The 17,091-nt window shown below is 41.7% G+C and overlaps 4 protein-coding genes across 5 annotated transcripts; 1 reads left to right on the top strand and 3 right to left on the bottom strand.

The window, feature by feature from the left end:
* Positions 1-313: 313 nt before the first annotated feature.
* Positions 314-3,676, bottom strand: cnep1r1 (CTD nuclear envelope phosphatase 1 regulatory subunit 1). Its single transcript, XM_084575068.1, has 6 exons — positions 3,610-3,676; positions 3,000-3,071; positions 2,799-2,872; positions 975-1,084; positions 797-851; positions 314-719 (listed from the first exon to the last, which is right to left on the bottom strand). Exons 1-6 carry the CDS (start codon positions 3,632-3,634, stop codon positions 678-680), a joined length of 378 nt encoding a protein of 125 aa, XP_084431194.1. The 5' UTR covers positions 3,635-3,676; the 3' UTR covers positions 314-677.
* Positions 3,677-5,637: 1,961 nt separating this feature from the next.
* On the bottom strand, positions 5,638-10,830 carry LOC311485661 (arylamine N-acetyltransferase, pineal gland isozyme NAT-10-like). The gene is made up of 2 exons (XM_084541222.1): positions 10,689-10,830; positions 5,638-6,884 (listed from the first exon to the last, which is right to left on the bottom strand). The coding sequence occupies exons 1-2, from the start codon at positions 10,702-10,704 to the stop codon at positions 6,007-6,009; spliced, it is 894 nt and encodes a 297-aa protein (XP_084397348.1). The 5' UTR covers positions 10,705-10,830; the 3' UTR covers positions 5,638-6,006.
* Positions 10,831-10,833: 3 nt separating this feature from the next.
* LOC311485660 (arylamine N-acetyltransferase, pineal gland isozyme NAT-10-like) lies at positions 10,834-13,652 on the bottom strand. 2 transcript variants are annotated; one of them, XM_084541220.1, is made up of 2 exons: positions 13,419-13,652; positions 10,834-12,919 (listed from the first exon to the last, which is right to left on the bottom strand). In XM_084541220.1, the coding sequence occupies exons 1-2, from the start codon at positions 13,432-13,434 to the stop codon at positions 12,042-12,044; spliced, it is 894 nt and encodes a 297-aa protein (XP_084397346.1). In that variant the 5' UTR covers positions 13,435-13,652; the 3' UTR covers positions 10,834-12,041. The 2 variants fall into 2 exon arrangements, with proteins under 2 accessions (XP_084397346.1, XP_084397347.1); XM_084541221.1 differs by lacking the exon at positions 13,419-13,652 and adding an exon at positions 13,370-13,406.
* A 775-nt stretch (positions 13,653-14,427) lies between these two features.
* Positions 14,428-16,485, top strand: sdr42e1 (short chain dehydrogenase/reductase family 42E, member 1). The gene is made up of 2 exons (XM_084575065.1): positions 14,428-14,773; positions 15,003-16,485. The coding sequence occupies exons 1-2, from the start codon at positions 14,685-14,687 to the stop codon at positions 16,099-16,101; spliced, it is 1,188 nt and encodes a 395-aa protein (XP_084431191.1). The 5' UTR covers positions 14,428-14,684; the 3' UTR covers positions 16,102-16,485.
* Positions 16,486-17,091: the final 606 nt, after the last annotated feature.

The following is a 17,091-nucleotide window of genomic DNA, read 5'->3' as shown; positions in this document are numbered from 1 at the left end:
TATTTTGTTTAAATGACTTTCAAAGCAATGCATTGTTTTTATTATCCTAATTTCTTTCCTTTATTAATCCCTCATGGAAATACCTTCTCTGTATTTAACCCATTCATTTGTTCAAACAGCAGTGTGTATACTCAGAGCAGTGAGTCTGTGACCTTAAGGTCCCACAGCTCTAACCGCTCCCCAGACATAGAGTCCTGACTTTCTCGAGCTGTATAAAGATTTTAGTAGTCCATAACCAACTCCAATTCAACCGTAGGCAGAGGCTTCAAGAGTGAAAAGACCTAAATAAAAGCCGGACGAGACACTGTATTTTCACACCTGATGTATTTATTAGGCAAATAATTTTAAAAATAGAAACATTTAGATAAAATTCATGCTGAAAATCAGAAACAGAAATAAACACATCTGAACTCACACTGAATGTGTAAAAGATATCAAAGGTTGTGTGAGCAGATCAGCAGCTTCATGGGTGACGTCAACACAGCGACACTGTTAAAAGGCCCTATCAGTTCGTTTCTTTGTTCCGAGTGTATTTTCCTCCAGGACGACAGAATCTGCCTCGGCGCGTCTCCTTTGGTGCTGCTCAGACCACACAACGGACTCGAGACACTGAGTGGTCAGCGGATATCAAACACTCGACCAGCTACATTGTCTGAACAGAGCACCCGAACTTGTGGTTATTGAATGTTCGGTCGTGGTTTGAGAATAAGTTTCCCTGTCTGGAAAATGACACAGAGAAAGTGTTAACAGAAAACACGAGTCGTCTGAAAACGTCCCAAGAAATCTGTTTACTCACATCATCACAGGACATGTTGTATTCTGCTAAAACTGTACGGCAGCGGGCAGCGATACTGGGGGGCAAAGGTCAAAGAACTTAACCAGTAATCCGAACAGGAATCCCTGAAGTCGGTGTAGCTGCTGGGCTTATGAGAAAATGTGCTGCATCATGTTTGCTTTAAGCACACAAAGGATACATCGACGGTGCCACTACTCGTTTGTGTATTCCGGCGAAGAAGAGAGCTATAAGAGTGATGCAGCTGATGGTGAAGAAGGGATGATTCCACAGAGAAGAAAAGAAAGAGACCTATAGGACAAAAGAAACAACTCAACATTAATGTGAAGAACATCTCATTCAATAATGAGCTGTGGAAATCAATGTTAAGCACAATTTGCCCAAGCGTCACTAACCAATGTGCCACAGTAAGAAAAAATGTTTTTAAATTGCATACCCTACAAGAAGTCCTAATGAAAAAAGCCTACAATATTGTTTAACGTTTCCTCCACATTATCTCTCCAGACTGTTCACTGAATGTAGTAAAAGCCCAAACATTTCTGTAAATAAAAGGGTTTTGATGTTTGATTTGCCAAAACCTCTAAAAGTGTCTCTGTTAATTTAATTTACATTCTGATGTGAAGTTGCCACTGAACAGCTATTTGCCTGACAACATAAATGGCGTGCCTATAATTGTGGTGTTGTGCTTCTATGCTTAAGAATCGGATGTAAAAAAAAAAAAGACTTTTGTATTCACACTCTGGAACTGAAGATAGTTTTCAGGACTGTTTTATGAGCATTTTTAGCTCCTACTCACGGGTAGGTACAGTGGTGCTCATAAGTTTACATACCTTGGCAGAATTTGTGATTTTTCAGAGAATATGAATGATAAGAGGAAATTCATTGAACCACTCTGGGGAGATCTCAAAAGTGCAGTTCATGCAAGACAGCCCAAGAATTTACAGGAACTGGAGGCTTTTTGTCAGGAAGTATGGGCAGCTTTATTGTCTGAGAAAATAAAGAGCCTCATCCACAACTACCACAAATGACTTCAAGCTGTCGTTGATGTTAAAGGGGGCAAGACACGGTATTGAGAACTGGGGTATGTAAACTTTTGATCAGGGTCATTTTTGTTGTTTGATAATAAATGGTTTCACCCAACCACTAACCAGGAGTGAAAGAAAAGTGTTTGTGTTATCATTCATATTCTCTGAAAAACGGCCAAGAAATCATAAATTCTGCCAGGGTATGTAAACTTATGAGCACAACTGTACCTTCCCAGGACAAGAACCTTGATGTCAGCAAAAAATATGACATTTCCTGGTGGCAGTGGCCAATGAATATCTCAGAGCTTCCAATCAGTTTGCTGCAAGAGCAGCAGCCCAAACGGTTCAAGCACCAGTATTTTTCTATGACATATTATATTATATATATTGTGTTTTTTGTAGCTACAGTTACAGCGGGACTAACTGGTTGGAAAAATGTACAACAGTTGGAAAGCTCACCAGGTTATTATTGTTGGTTAAAATTTAACAGTGTTTTTAACCCTCAGTGTGTGTAGTTAGGCTTTACACTATCACAACGAACAAATATGATATACTATATATATATATATATATATATATATATATATATATATATATATATATATATATATAAGTACAAGTCTGATACAGAGAAGCAAGCAAAAACAACTCCACTTGAAACACACCTACATTATCATTGGACACAATAGCTCAGCTTACTTTGAAATTCATCTCAAACCTGGCTCTGTTTTCTTAGGATAAGGGAACCTTTTTCTAAGTCATTGCTTGATGTGCTCTTGTTAAGTTAAAAACAAATTTCAACTGTAATATTAAATGCACCGTTGTCCAGTAGGTCAAAGAGTCAACCTGCAAACACTATTCACCACAGGACAAAATCCTGTATAGCCCTAATGTTGTAATATCCACAGGAACTGAAGCACAGTGTATGTTCTGTCTGTTTTTGCCCTTGAAGTAAAAAATAATTACAAAATCGCACATACCTTCTGTGTGTCGGGGTCTATTAACCAGTTCCAAGCCCCAGTAGCCGTACAAACAGAAACCACTATCAGAATCACTGAAACGAGATGCAGGAATAAGACCCAGAGAAAACAATATCAGATTTGTTTAACACTGGTGACAGGTTCCTAGTCTTGCTATGGGTTTGACAACACACTTCTTCACAGGCACTAAGAATGACTTACTTCTCCACCTGCCCGTGGCAGGTTGTAAACAGGAGACATACTCTGTCAATCTTCTCTCAAAGGCCTTCAGGTCTAGAACACAAAAACAACAAAATAAACACCAGTTGTATTAGACCCGAAGGCTCTGATTGCATGGCTTAATAATTGTTCCCTTTACAGACATGCTGTGATGACACTGCACCTTAACACAATGTGACCCTCAGCAATAAAACTGAGCCTGTGTCAGGTTTGTATCTAATAGGTTTCTTCAGCAATGTAAACAGAGGAAGGGACAGAATCACACAGAAGCTGGAAGTTGTTTAAATACTCTCAACTTTTGCTACTTGGAAGATAATTATGTTACATTAAGTTACATTAATCCGTTGTCTATACAGCCTCATAACGACCGTGTTAGCTAATAATTACACACGGCTATCAACGCCTTCTTGTCAACTGTGAGTTAGCTAGCAGACACTTACCGTGTCTGCTAGCTAACTAGCCAGCTAACACAACGCGACCGCTATATCTGAAACCGGATTTGAAGGCGTCTGTTCTGAATTCCTCTTGTGGCTAAAAAAGGGCTAAAGCAAATAGGAGGCAGTTTAAAATGCGGTAATATCGGTAGCTCTACCTTCGGCCTGTTCCAGAGAGTTCATGTCTGAGCCTTCTTCTTCTTCTACTGCTGCAACTTCTTCTTCGTCGTATTTGAGGTTGAATGGCGGTTGGCAGGCAACGAACTGGTGCATTACCACCACCAAGTGGTACGGGGTATGTATCTCTCATTATTTCAATAACATTTATACATACATACATATATTTATTTCACTCATTATTATTCATTTATTTATTTATGTCACACATTATTATTTATTTAATATGTAATTTAGCAACAGATATTTGGAAGTCCAGAAGAGACTTCGAAAGATTTCATGAGAAACAGTTAAAATGTGTTTTATGTGAAAATTACAAAAAAACTGGGCTTGCTTCAGTCGCTCCTCTGTGCTGTTGAGTTCACTGACAATCACAGCGCCTCTTATAATGGGCTGTGGGCCGGGACACAGCAAGAGGTCTCGGCTCTACAATGCAGAACGCCCACCATGGTTATCTATGGGCCCAATGGACACAGTGCAACATATTAGTAAACCACAAATCACTTAAGGAACTCGAGACGTATTTAAACACCTCTGATGAAAGTCTCGTCTCACTTATGGTGCACACTTGACTTTTCATCTCCATGTTACATACACACTCTGCTTGGATTATTAACTTACCAGACACTGTTTTAACGTGTTGAATTTATAGATTTGAGCAGATTTGAGCAAGAAATATGCTTAGGTGGCCGCTTGGAATTGTGGGTAACTGCTTAAAAATGCTGCGCAGAGGTGTTTTTTAGAATTCTCATGTCATATCCATAAAACATATTCAAATTTGTCAGTTGGACTCTGATTGGTGGGATGTGCCATGTGTTACATGACATCTCTTCTGATCTTAGATGTCACTGTAGCAGTGTTTAATTTTAGTGTTAGCTATTAAGGTCAGCAATTACACTGTTTTATTTGATAATGTTTTGTTTTAAAAAATCACGTCTCGTCACGTGGTATAGACGCTGACAAGAACGCTTCCTCGCCTAAACGCAAACTGCCTGCTCCAGGGCGAGGACCCGAAGATCAGCGGTTCGAATCCCGGGTGAGACAAAAGTGGAGAAGCGCTTCAGAGGTTGAGAGGAAGTTTCATTCAGCCAAAACAACTGCAGAACAGAACCAAGTAAAGAGAAAAAAAATAACAAAATCGAAGAATAGCATCAAAGAGATTACATGATCATATTTTTGTAAGTTGTGTGTTTTAGACTCAAGCCTCCAAGGATCCTGGAGGATTTTCATGTATACAGTATACAATGCAAAATTAATGGCAGATATATTCATTTAAAGAGACAAAGCCTTTGTCATTAATATCACAGATTTGATAATATAACATTCTCTCTGATTTTTTAGTGCACTGAAAACATCATACAAGCCAAAGTATGTTCATTATTTTACATACGTACAACATTTTGTCCAAACAAGGTATGTGGTCAGATGAACATTGTGGCAACACTTGTTGATCGACACTAAGAACTGGGTAGAACAGAACCTGAGAGTCATTCAGGTGGGGGAGCAGGACTTGATACACAAACTGACGCAAAACTGACGATACTACAACAACCTCAAAAGGCCTTTCATCTATCACTATCTTATCCTGATACTTAGTTTTCTCCTCCAGCCTTCTCACAACACTGCTTGAGAATAAATGCTGGGATCCAGTAGAACAGTGTACATAATCAGTGACAAAGAAAATAAAGTAATTCCTAGTCTGGATGGATCAGGAAATGAGGGCACCATCCTGAGCCAGCGAGATAAATAAGTAACAACACAAAACTGATTCCTGGTAAGGTTGGCACGTTGTCTACTCCACTTTGACCTTTGACCCGCAGAGTGGTGCACAAAGAACATATTTACTGACTGGAGGTGTTATGATGATTTTGGGAATAGGAGGCAAAGACAAAATCTGAGCCGGTGTGGAGTAGGTGCAAAGTTTAATGTTTGCTGAGAACATGATTAAGAGCAATAAAATGGAGCGATTACTAAAAGACAATACACATTCCTGCCATCGCCTCTTCACCGAGCTGCCGTCTGGCAAGTGATACAGAAGTATTTGCTGCTGCGCCACCAGGCTGTAAAGAATTCAACCTCTGCACTCTGTCGTAAAGGTTTATTTGCTTGATACTTGATTTATTGCTTTACAATTTATTTATTATGATATGAGCGAGTACAAAGAATACAGATGAGATTATTATATATGTACGTAGATATATGGTGTATACATATATTTGTTTTTGTGTGTATCTATATATATAAATATATACACAAAAACAAATTATTAACATGCATCTGGATTATGAGTTAATTTTCACGTACAGAATAATATATGCTTCAGTTACGTGATCCTTCAACAACCTTCAATATAAAATCATGACATGCAAGCTTTCTTTTTAGAGTGTGTAACATGCTTTGTTGCTCACAGGCTTTAGTTTGTTCTGCAGCTTTACATTGAACTGTTCCCTCAGTATTTTCTCTATCTCCTCATCTGCTACATCCCTCATGTCTAAGACATCAACACCTTCCTCTGGCTTGTAGGTGACCTCACTGTAGGTCCAGCCGACTAGCGCTTTGAATCCTGTGGCTGTTTGCAAAGAGCAGATGGACTTGTTGGTGAACAGTGAAGCAGGGTCTGTCTGGAGTTTGAGGTTGTTATCAAAGAAATGAGCTGGCTCGCGGGGCTCCAAGGTGAAGCCGTAGATAGGATTTGTTTCCTTCCTGTTCACCAGGCTTGATTTGGTAAACTCTGGATTAACAACCTGTGGTTTTCTACCGGTCTTCTCCAGCACCCACAAGTCCCCCTTGTCTATGAGACGAAAGACACCTGCTGCCTGAGGTTGGTCCTTTCCAGAGATGAGCTCCAGGGGCTCCCACACTTGGGATGACACTCCAAAGCTTACATCCGCCATATAAGCCTTCCCATCAATGACGACCTTGTGAATGAGGTGATTTTCTTCAGGGCCAAACTCATTGCTGATACTGTTGAACACTTTTGAGCCCAAGGTCGTAGTGTCGTAGCCCATTTCTCTCAGCACCCAGCCAAACAGGAAGTTGTTCTCAAGGCACCAACCTCCACGGCTGCTCCTCACTAACTTATTGAAGACCATCTCAAGGTCCATGACGATCTTCTCCCCACAGTGAATGCTGAGGTTCTCAAAGGGGATCGACATGACGTGCTGTTTGTGGATCAGTTTCAGAGTTGCAAGATCCAGTTGATCATAGGAGCCATGGAAACCAATTCTTTTGAAGTAGTCCTTCAAGTTCATCTTTCCTGTAAAGTTCAGATTATTGTTACATGATACACTAACATTTGTCACTTTCACAATTGGTTAATAAAAGCATACAAAGGTGTGAAATACATTTTCTCCTTGTCCCACTGTGCTACATATACACTTTCAAGACACGCACAGTAACTACTGTAACTACGACTACTGCTACACTGCTCTGTCTACTCCACCACAACATGTTACGACAAAGAATACAAAGATATTTTCTAACCGAAACATATACAGAAACTATAGTGGAATTTAAACTATACAGTGAATGTACACTGCTATTGATATACACCAGTGGTTCTCAACCTTTTTGGGGTCCTGGACCCCCTGCATATTTTTGATCGACCCCCCAAAGAACAGGAGACGGCCTGGGAATAAATTAATTAATTTATTTATTATTATTTAATAATCGGGTAACCGATGGTGTCATTTATTATTGGAAGCATATAGTACAGACTGGGTGCAGTACATCATGGGAGTAGTAGGATCTGTGTATATGTTTGGTTCTGCAGTTCATTTTGAAATAGCAGTCATCATGACAAGTGTTTGGGCAACACCAAATCTGCAGTGATGTAATGGACTAGTTTTATAATTTTGTCGAGCTTACTGAAAACACTCATAGTTCGTAGATGTTCGTAGTGCTTTAAATAAAGTGATTATGCTCAGGCAGAGATCTGCTAGCCAATCAAATTGTTTGTTTATGTGGTGATAGACAGTGTAAGAGCAACTCATCTGTGTGCCATGGAGTAGTATTTGTTTACAACAGAATGGCTCTGATTGGTTGAACGACTAATCAGAGCCATGACATCAACAGTCATTTGTTCTTTTCTTTTCATGTTAAACGCTAAAAGACTTTTTAACACAGCTTATTTGTGATGTAATCATCTGTCGCAGCTCCCACAGTACGTGAGTCAGCTACTGAAGTGCCTACCGCATCTCCAGATACGCCTGCCGCATTTCCAGAAGTGCCTGCCGTATCTCCAGAAAAGCCCTCCCTATCTCTAGGTGTGCCTGCCGCATCTCCAGACATGCCTGCCGGCTCTCCAGAAGTGGCTGCCACATCTCTAGAAGCGCCTGCCACACCTTCACAAGTGCCTGCCGCATCTTCAGAAGTGCCTGCCACATCTCCAGAAGTGCCTGCCGCCGCATCTTCAGAAGTGCCTAAAGTTCAACCAGGACCAAAACCAATGGATTGGACACCTAAAGTGCCGTCATCCACCAGGCCTCAAACTGCAGCTTCAGCATTGCCAAAACTGATGGAGTTGACACCCAAAGTGCCGACGTCCACCAGGCCTCAGACCGGGGCTTTGGCATTGCCAAAACTGATGGAGTTGACACCCAAAGTGCCGACGTCCACCAGGCCACAGACCGCGGCTTCGGCATTGCCAAAACTGATGGAGTTGACACCCAAAGTGCCGACGTCCACCAGGCCTCAGACCGCGGCTTCGACATTGCCAAAACTGATGGAGTTGACACCCAAAGTGCCGACGTCCACCAGGCCACAGACCGCGGCTTCGGCATTGCCAAAACTGATGGAGTTGACACCCAAAGTGCCGACGTCCACCAGGCCTCAGACCGCGGCTTCGGCATTGCCAAAACTGATGGAGTTGACACCCAAAGTGCCGACGTCCACCAGGCCTCAGACCGCGGCTTCGGCATTGCCAAAACTGATGGAGTTGACACCAAAAGTGCCGACGTCCACCAGGCCTCAGACCGCGGCTTCGGCATTGCCAAAACTGATGGAGTTGACACCCAAAGTGCCGACGTCCACCAGGCCACAGACTGCGGCTTCGGCATTGCCAAAACTGATGGAGTTGACACCCAAAGTGCCGACGTCCACCAGGCCACAGACTGCGGCTTCGGCATTGCCAAAACTGATGGAGTTGACACCCAAAGTGCCGACGTCCACCAGGCCTCAGACTGCAGCTTCAGAAATACCTGTCACTGCCAAACTGCTTCCAACGACTTCTACCCTGGCAAAACTGCAGGCTATTACAGAGCCCACACAGCAGCCTGCAGCAGCTAAAGAACATCCGATTCTCCAAATGCTGCGTGGAAACACAGCTGAGAAACCGCAGCCTGCTATCCAGCCTGAACTCGCCAGTGCTGGGATCAAGAATGACGCTGTACTTCAGATCTCGGAGCTGGAGTTTAACAAAATTCTGGCTGAAGGGACAGACAAGATATCTTCACTGGAGCAAGAAAATGTTGCTCTAAGAAAAGAGTTAGAGCAATTGAAAGAACAGCTCAAAGCCCAAGGGAAGGAGGCAGAAGAAGAGATGGCTGTTCTTCATGAGGAGCTCAGCAAGAAGGGGAAGATGCATGAAAATGCTTCCCTGCATGGTAAACAGGTAGAAGAAGCGCTCAAGGCAGAAGAAAACAAAAGGAAGGAAGCAGAGGCCTGTCTTCAGCAACAAGCAGAAGAGACCGCTAGAGTTAAAGCTGCACTGACTCTAATGCAGACTCAGGTGGATGAGCAACAACGTCAGTGGGAGGAGGAAAAGCTCCGCTACGTTTCTGAGAACATAGTGACGACATCAACTATGACAGCTGCAGCCATCAAGATGCAGGAGGATCTGGAAAACGAAAGAAGACAGTGAGACCAGGAAAAGGCCGACCTCCAGCACCGCTTACAATCCATGAACGAGGCCATCAAGAAGACAGTGGAGGAGGGGGAAAACTCCAGAAAAGAGTTAATGGACAGACTGCAACAACTGGAACAGCAGATGGAGGAGGCACCGAAAAAAGGGAAGAAGAAATCTCTGAGGAAGCGATTCCTCAAACTTTTCAGAAGACCTTGAGAGACCCAGCCTCAGCCTGACCTCTGCCCCCCCACCCCACCCCAATCCCTTTCCTTTTAGTGTGAATGTGAGTGTGAATGATTGTTTGTCTTTGTGTTTGTCCTGTGATGGTGAGGAGCCCTGTCCAGAGTGGCCTGGTGTCTCTCTATGTTAATCCTGTGATGTACTGGCAGGTTGTCCTTGCGGTATTGGGCAAAAACATCTTTTGTCCATTGCCTGCTGGAAGAAGCTCCAGACATCAACAGAAATATGCTCTAGTCATCTACAATGAATGAATGAGTGAGTGAATGGCATTAACAGCATAAAAATAAAAATAAAAATAACATCATATACTAATGTTTGCACATCTCTTCTATAACTAAGTCCTGAGTTATAAAATATTGATGATTCTGTATATTTAAAGTAGCATGAGTAAGCAAGAGTATTACCTTCCGTAATACTCGCAATACCTTCCTCACAGTGTTATTGCTAGTCTTTTGTGTCTATTTTAATTATGTGTCTCTTTACTTTCTTATCAATGAGACCTTAATGTCTGACCGCTGTTTTTTTTTTAATTTTAAATTTTTATTTATTTATTTATTTTAATAGATAACACTAAACCTGTTTGACTTCAGCAACAAATTGTAGTCACTTTTATTTCAGGCAAACTAAAAAACTAAATTCATTACACAGTCACAAAGACTGACGATGACTAAATTGTGACAGATCTAAAACTCTTTATAATGCATATTATCTAATCCCGTGTGATCGGTGCGGTATCTGAGATAGGAAATATGTGTGTATTGCCCAGTTGTTTACCTAAAAGCTCCACGCTGTATGAGGCCAGTACTTTCATTTGTTCACGAAAGCTTCGTTACAAATAAAACTGAAGCTAAAGAAAACTGAAACTAAAACGCATTCGCCTCGCCCACGAGTGCTGGCTGAGCTGTGTGCATTCGTGCACTGCATGAATCAGTTCATGAATCAACCAAAGGATCAACTTTTAGAGAAACTTCTTACCTTCAGACTGTGACATGGCCTACTGCAGTAGTGTTGTTACGGTTCCTGACTGATAACGAAGCCAGGATGAAGTCGTCTTCAATTCACCAGTCTCAAGAATCACCACTAGGGGTGTAGTTAAAATTTAACTAGTTCCCTTTTACACAACTGCACACTCAGTTATAGAATACATTATTATGTGTGTGTGTGTGTGTTTAGGCAGAGTGCACAAAGCAGCGTTTGAACACAGCATTAAATATTTAAAGTTCGAGTTGCACTTAAACTAATACCAATAATCGTAATCCGAGTTCTATTTTGAACGACCATTTTTTGTTGTTGCTATTTTATTTCATCGCACTCATGAGGCTACTTTTGTGAGTAGCTGTTAAAATGTATCGTTGCCTCCCTAACTTTCCATCATCCCATGAACTCATAGAAAAGGTTGAAATACAGTCAGAACTATACAACCTTCTCAGTGTCCCTGTGCAGTTACACCGCTTTACCACAAGTTGGCGATAGCGAAACAGTAATCTCAGATTGGTTGTTTAGAGTCAAGATTCAAAGAGTTTATTGTCATGTGCACAGTGCAGAAACATGTTTTCTTCTTTTGCCGTCCACCCAAATACCTAACATAACAAATCTCAGAAATCGAACATAAAAGATACAGATAATACAAAAATATGAGATAACTAGTGCAAATATCGATGTTTAGTACATACTCTCTTTAGTACAAAGTGTTTGACTAAATAACTGTGGTACAAGGAAGAAATTCCTGCAGGTATTATGCAAATCATCCCGTTTGACATCGTCTTTCCAAGACTAGAAGTGCCAGAGGACATGCTGTTTGTCCAAAGTGATGCATGTGAATATGCACAGGTGGAGAAGGACACTTCTCTTCTGTTCAGGGGTGCCTTCTTGAGCTTGTGAAGGCAGTCCGTGATTGGAGGATGATAGCGAAGCTGTCATGCCTGATGGAAAACCAATCCCACCCCCTTCATGGCGCTGTAACAGCACTGGGCGGCGCCTTCAACAGGCGACTGCTTCACCGGTGCTGTGTGAAGGAGCACTACCGCAGGTCCTTCCTTCCTGCTGCTGTGAGGCTGTGCAACCAAGCCTGCTCCCAGTAGAACACATCATTTCTATTGTGTTTTTCTATTTTTACTGTAAAGACAAGTAATAGAAAACGGAGATGAAAGCCTCCTTTATTTATTTCTACATCTTCACCCCGACCACCAGGCTACAAAGTTATACGCCGTTGCATTTGCAAATGGTAAATATGTTTTACTATTTGTGTCTTTCAGTCCTCATATAGTGACACTATTAAAACTATTTAATACCAAAAGTTGATGATATTTAATGTATGTGAGGTTCTTTTTAGAGTGTGTACCACGATTTGTTGCTCACAGGCTTTAGTTTGTTCTGCAGCTTTACATTGAACTGTTCCCTCAGTATTTTCTCTATCTCCTCATCTGCTATGTCCCTCATGTCTAAGACATCAACACCTTCCTCTGGCTTGTAGGTGACCTCACTGTAGGTCCAGCCTATCAGCGCTTTGAATCCCGTGGCTGTTTGCAAAGAGCAGATGGACTTGTTGGTGAACAGTGAAGCAGGGTCTGTCTGGAGTTTGAGGCTGTTCTCAATGAAATGAGTTGGCTCGCGGGGCTCCAAGGTGAAGCAGTAGATCTGCTTTGTTTCCTTCCTGTTCACCAGACTTGATTTGGTAAATTCTGGATTAACAACCTGCGGTTTTCTACCGGTCTTCTCCAGCACCCACATGTCCCCCTTGTCTATGAGACGAAAGACACCTGCTGCCTGAGGTTGGTCCTTTCCAGAGATGAGCTCCAGGGGCTCCCACACCTGAGATGACACTCCAAAGCTTACATCCGCTATATAAGCCTTCCCATCAATGACGACCTTGTGAATGAGATGAGAGTCAAGGGCGCCAAAGTCATTGAGAATACTGTTGAACACTCTTGAGCTCAGTGTTGTAGCGTCGTAGCCAATTTCTCTCAGCACCCAGCCAAACAGGAAGTTGTTCTCAAGGCACCAACCTCCACGGCTGCTCCTCACTAACTTATTGAAGATCACTTCAAGGTCCATGAAGATCTTCTCCCCACAGTGAATGCTGAGGTTCTCAAAGGGGATCGACATGACGTGCTGTCTGTGGATCAGCTTCAGAGTTGCAAGATCCAGTTGATCATAGGAGCCATGGAAACCAATTCTTTTGAAGTAGTCCTTCAAGTTCATCTCTCCTGTAAAATGCAGATTATTGTTACATGATAAGGTGCTATCTTTTAATAAACCCTATGAAACTGTGATGGCTGTGAAACATGAATAACATGAATAATGTCAGTTGTTCATATACAATGTAGAACACATCCTAATGCATATATTATATTATATTATATTATATTATGGGACTTATCGTGGGTGGGACGTTATGTGCAGACAAGAAAAAGGGGTGGATAACTTTACGTCTCAAGGAAATGCGACCCTGTTGTTTTCCCGAACGTTTTCAGGCTGAACGAACCCATAATAGAGAGATTACACTAGAAATTAAGAAATATCCAACACTAATCTCTGTAACTATGCACTTGCTAAATTGTTAACTGTTGAAGATCGTCAACGAAAATGAACATCCAAGAAACACGAAATTAAAGTGCATTTGCCTCGCCCACCAATGCAGGTCGTACACTAACTACCTTACTGCATCCATTAGTTCAAGGATAGACCTCTTAAGACTCTTCTCACCTTTGTACTGTGACATATCCAGCTGCTGGGTTGTTCTAGTAGTTGTTGTTACGGTTTATAACTGATGGCAGCAGACGATAGCGAGCCACACACACTGGTACTTGGAGATATGAGCTCTAGTCTCATCGCTAGAGGCGCTATTTATCAACAGTTACGTCTGCTGAATTAATTTATCTTGTATAAATGCAACTTGTTTCCGGACACAGAACTACAAATTCAACAGTAGATTATATTGTTTTGTGTGTGGTAAAGTAAAGTTTTCTAGGTAGAGTTTGAATACAGCGTTAAATAGTTAAAGATTTGTTGTCCCAATGCAAGAACAAACTGAGATGCCATTTTTGCAGTGAAAGAAACACCGTCACTTTTTACATTAATTACACGAATTGGAAACACGTACTGTAATTTACAAAATGTGTTTTTGCGTAATATTTTAACAAAAGCTTTTATTTTGAAGTCACTACTTGGTAACGGAAGTCGGCTCGCTAACGTGAGAAAAGCCACAGCTTCCGATTCGAACTTTCAAAACAAAAGACTGTGGTTAACTGTTAGTCCAAATCTGTCCAAACTAGAGTCGTGTATGATATGACGATGTCTAAATTAAAGACATAAAATTAAAATCAAAATTTTTTATATATATTTTGTATTGTTTTTAGTTCAAATCACGTTGGTACTTACTATTTTGTTTGTACTGTGTAGATCGCCGTATTTCCGGTACGTAACACGGAAGTAAAATCCGGGGTGCTGTCTTTTCGCCAATGCTACATTGGAGTTTTGAATGAGTTCTCTTTACTGATATATCAATCAGTTCCAGCCCTGCTTGTGTCAAGGTTGGTTCCGCCAATGAATAATGTGTGCTTCAACTGTTTACGGTGTACAGTGTATTATTTGAACTGTCAAGGGCATATGTTGCACACTAATGCTCCTTTGCATAGATCCAGGCATGGCATGCTGCATAGCCTAAAACTTATGTAAAATAAACGTGGTAATGCGTGGATCGAGTAGACTGTATTATTAATAGATTTAAATGTGGTTCACACTGAAATCATATTTGCACTCAGCTGATTGCATAAAAGGTTCAAAAGCACAAATAGATAAGCTAGATGAATTGACTTTCAGGGTTGCAACTTGCGTAATATAGCGATATTTTTTTGTTTACGCTTTTTTTCTTGTTATTTTGTTTTTGTTTGTTTATGCCATTTAATTTGATTGCATTTATGAGCCTGCTTTTGTTAAAATTGACTCGTTTTCCTAACTTTCCATCATATTATGAACTCACAGATTCGCCCCACTGAAATGGAAAATGCACATAGAGGCACGTTTTTAATAACTGGAGGATGTGGCTACTTTGGTTATCGGTAAGAACAACTTTATTTTGTTTATTTAGAAGCTTCTCAGTTTCCTTGTACAGTGACACTGCTCTACCACAAGGTGGCGTTAGTGAACCAGTTATCTCAGATTGGCTCTTTGACTAAAGAACTGTGGCACAAACTGGAAATTCCTGCAGTTTTTGTATTTTTATTCAAATGGAGGACTTGTGGTGTTTTTTTAGGCAGATAAATATTTAATAAGTTGTCTTCCCTGCAGCCTGGCGTACTCTCTGTATAAAAAGGGAGCCAAGATCATCCTGTTTGACACCATATCTCCAAGACAAGAAGTGCCAGAGGACATACAGTTTGTCCAAGGTGATATACGTGAATATGCACAAGTGGAGAAGGCTGTCGCCGGTGTGGACTGTGTATTCCACCTCGCCTCCTATGGGATGTCTGGTAGGGAGCAGCTGAACTGGCATCTGATTGAGGGGGTCAATGTCCAGGGCACACAGAACATCCTGAAGGCTTGCGTTGAGCACGGAGTGTCCAGGCTGGTTTACACCAGCACCTTCAATGTGGTATTCGGAGGCCAAGTAATAGAAAACGGGGATGAAAGCCTCCCTTATTTACCTCTACATCTTCACCCTGACCACTACTCCAGAACGAAGTCCCTAGCTGAGATGGCAGTGCTAAAAGCTAACGGGACAGCACTGAAGGACCGCTCTGGGGTTCTGAGAACCTGTGCTCTGCGCCCAGCAGGTATCTATGGGCCTGGAGAGCAGAGGCACCTGCCCAGGATAGTTGGCTACATAGAGAAGGGGATCTTCAGATTTGTCTATGGTAAACCCAGTAGCCTGGTGGAGTTCGTCCATGTGGACAACCTGGTGTCAGCACATGAGCTAGCTGCAGCAGCCCTGACCCCAGAGAAGCAGCACCGCTCTGCCGGCCAGGCCTATTTCATCTCAGATGGCAGGCCTGTCAACAATTTTGAATTCTTCAGACCTCTGGTTGAGGGATTGGGCTATCCTTTCCCCAAACTGCGGCTACCTATCTCTCTTATTTACTTCTTTGCCTTTCTCACTGAAATGATCCACCATCTCGTCGGCCCCATCTATAACTTCCAGCCCCTGCTGACACGTACAGAGGTGTACAAAACTGGTGTGACACATTACTTCAGCATGGCCAAAGCTAAGGCAGAGCTCGGTTATGAGCCCCAGGAGCACAACCTGGATGAGGTTGTGGAATGGTTCCGAAGCAGAGGCCACGGGAAGAAGTGCCACAGCTCCTTCTTCGGTCGATTTCTCCTTGACATCCTGTTTGCTTCTGCCTTTGCTGCTGTGGTGCTCTCTTTTCTGCCAGTCGTTGGCAGCTGATGAGCTGTATGATGTTTTGGTCAGAATGACCAAAATGACCAAAACATCATACTGTAATAAGACTAATTCATAAATAATTAGTTTACATATTTTAACGCATGTACACATTTAATGGTGCAGAGGTTTTCAACATTTACATGAAACTTTCTGTCATTACGAGTCTTAATTTGACGTCCGTTAGTTGTTTGAACTTTAAATCACTTAATAAGTGCTACCTCCTTTTCCTACAGTAGTGAGCTTTTGAAAGAAAAGTGCAAAGATACACAGTGTCTTGTTACATGCCAGTGTTTAATGCTGTTTTTGTCAAACTGTATTTCCAAGAACTGAATAAAGCCTCAAGTCAAATATGCTTTCTGAGTATTGACTTTTAAAATCAATACATTTTGGATGAATGCAATCTTGTATGAAATAAAAAATATGAAATGAAGAAAAATGCAAGAGTTTTTTATTTTTTATTTTTTAATCAGTCAGTAAGAACGTGGCCTCCTTCTGCAGCTTTTTCCTTTGTTTTCCTTTTTTAGATGGTTCACACATTCAGTTTTACTTGCTTGGAGTATTCTAATAAGGATCAAGTGGTTAGCTGTGACAATTTCACACAATCCTAAAAAGGATCATAAACATTTTAGTCGGGGCCCACATGAGAATATATTTATATCTTGTATCTCACTAATAAAAGCTGCACAAAGAAGAGTTTTAAATGCCTTTGTCCTCTTTAAGAGTAATTCACTGCAGTTTATTCCTGGTGCAAAAGGAGTCGGACCAGGTGAGGCGTGCTTTGTGTGGTGTTTTAGTCTACCAGGGATGAATGCAGACGTCCCCTTCTCTCTAAACTATTCTCTTCAGAGCCGGCAGCCCCTTGCTGAGTTGGTCACAATCATTGTTTCTCTGCAGCATTAACCACATTCCAGAGAGGCGCAGCGCATCCTGTCTCCCTCCTCGCATTCCTTTTACGCAAACGAGTCCCCTGCGTAAAACGGCATTTTATTTACA

Source organism: Chelon labrosus (assembly GCF_963514085.1).
Source record: "Chelon labrosus genome assembly, chromosome: 3".
Classification (NCBI taxonomy): domain Eukaryota; kingdom Metazoa; phylum Chordata; class Actinopteri; order Mugiliformes; family Mugilidae; genus Chelon; species Chelon labrosus.
This window is presented reverse-complemented; position numbering and strand designations above follow the sequence as displayed.

Bases quoted from the DNA above. Each gene is read 5' to 3' on its own strand.
- cnep1r1 (XM_084575068.1), bottom strand. From the start codon at position 3,634: ATGAACTCTCTGGAACAGGCCGAAG. The intron at 1,085-2,798 runs GTATGTGCGATT...TTTGTCCTATAG, and splicing joins TAGACCCCGACACACAGAAG to GTCTCTTTCTTTTCTTCTCT. The intron at 720-796 runs GTGAGTAAACAG...GTCATTTTCCAG, and splicing joins ACAACATGTCCTGTGATGAT to ACAGGGAAACTTATTCTCAA.
- sdr42e1 (XM_084575065.1), top strand. From the start codon at position 14,685: ATGAACTCACAGATTCGCCCCACTGAAATGGAAAATGCACATAGAGGC. The intron at 14,774-15,002 runs GTAAGAACAACT...TCTTCCCTGCAG, and splicing joins TGTGGCTACTTTGGTTATCG to CCTGGCGTACTCTCTGTATA.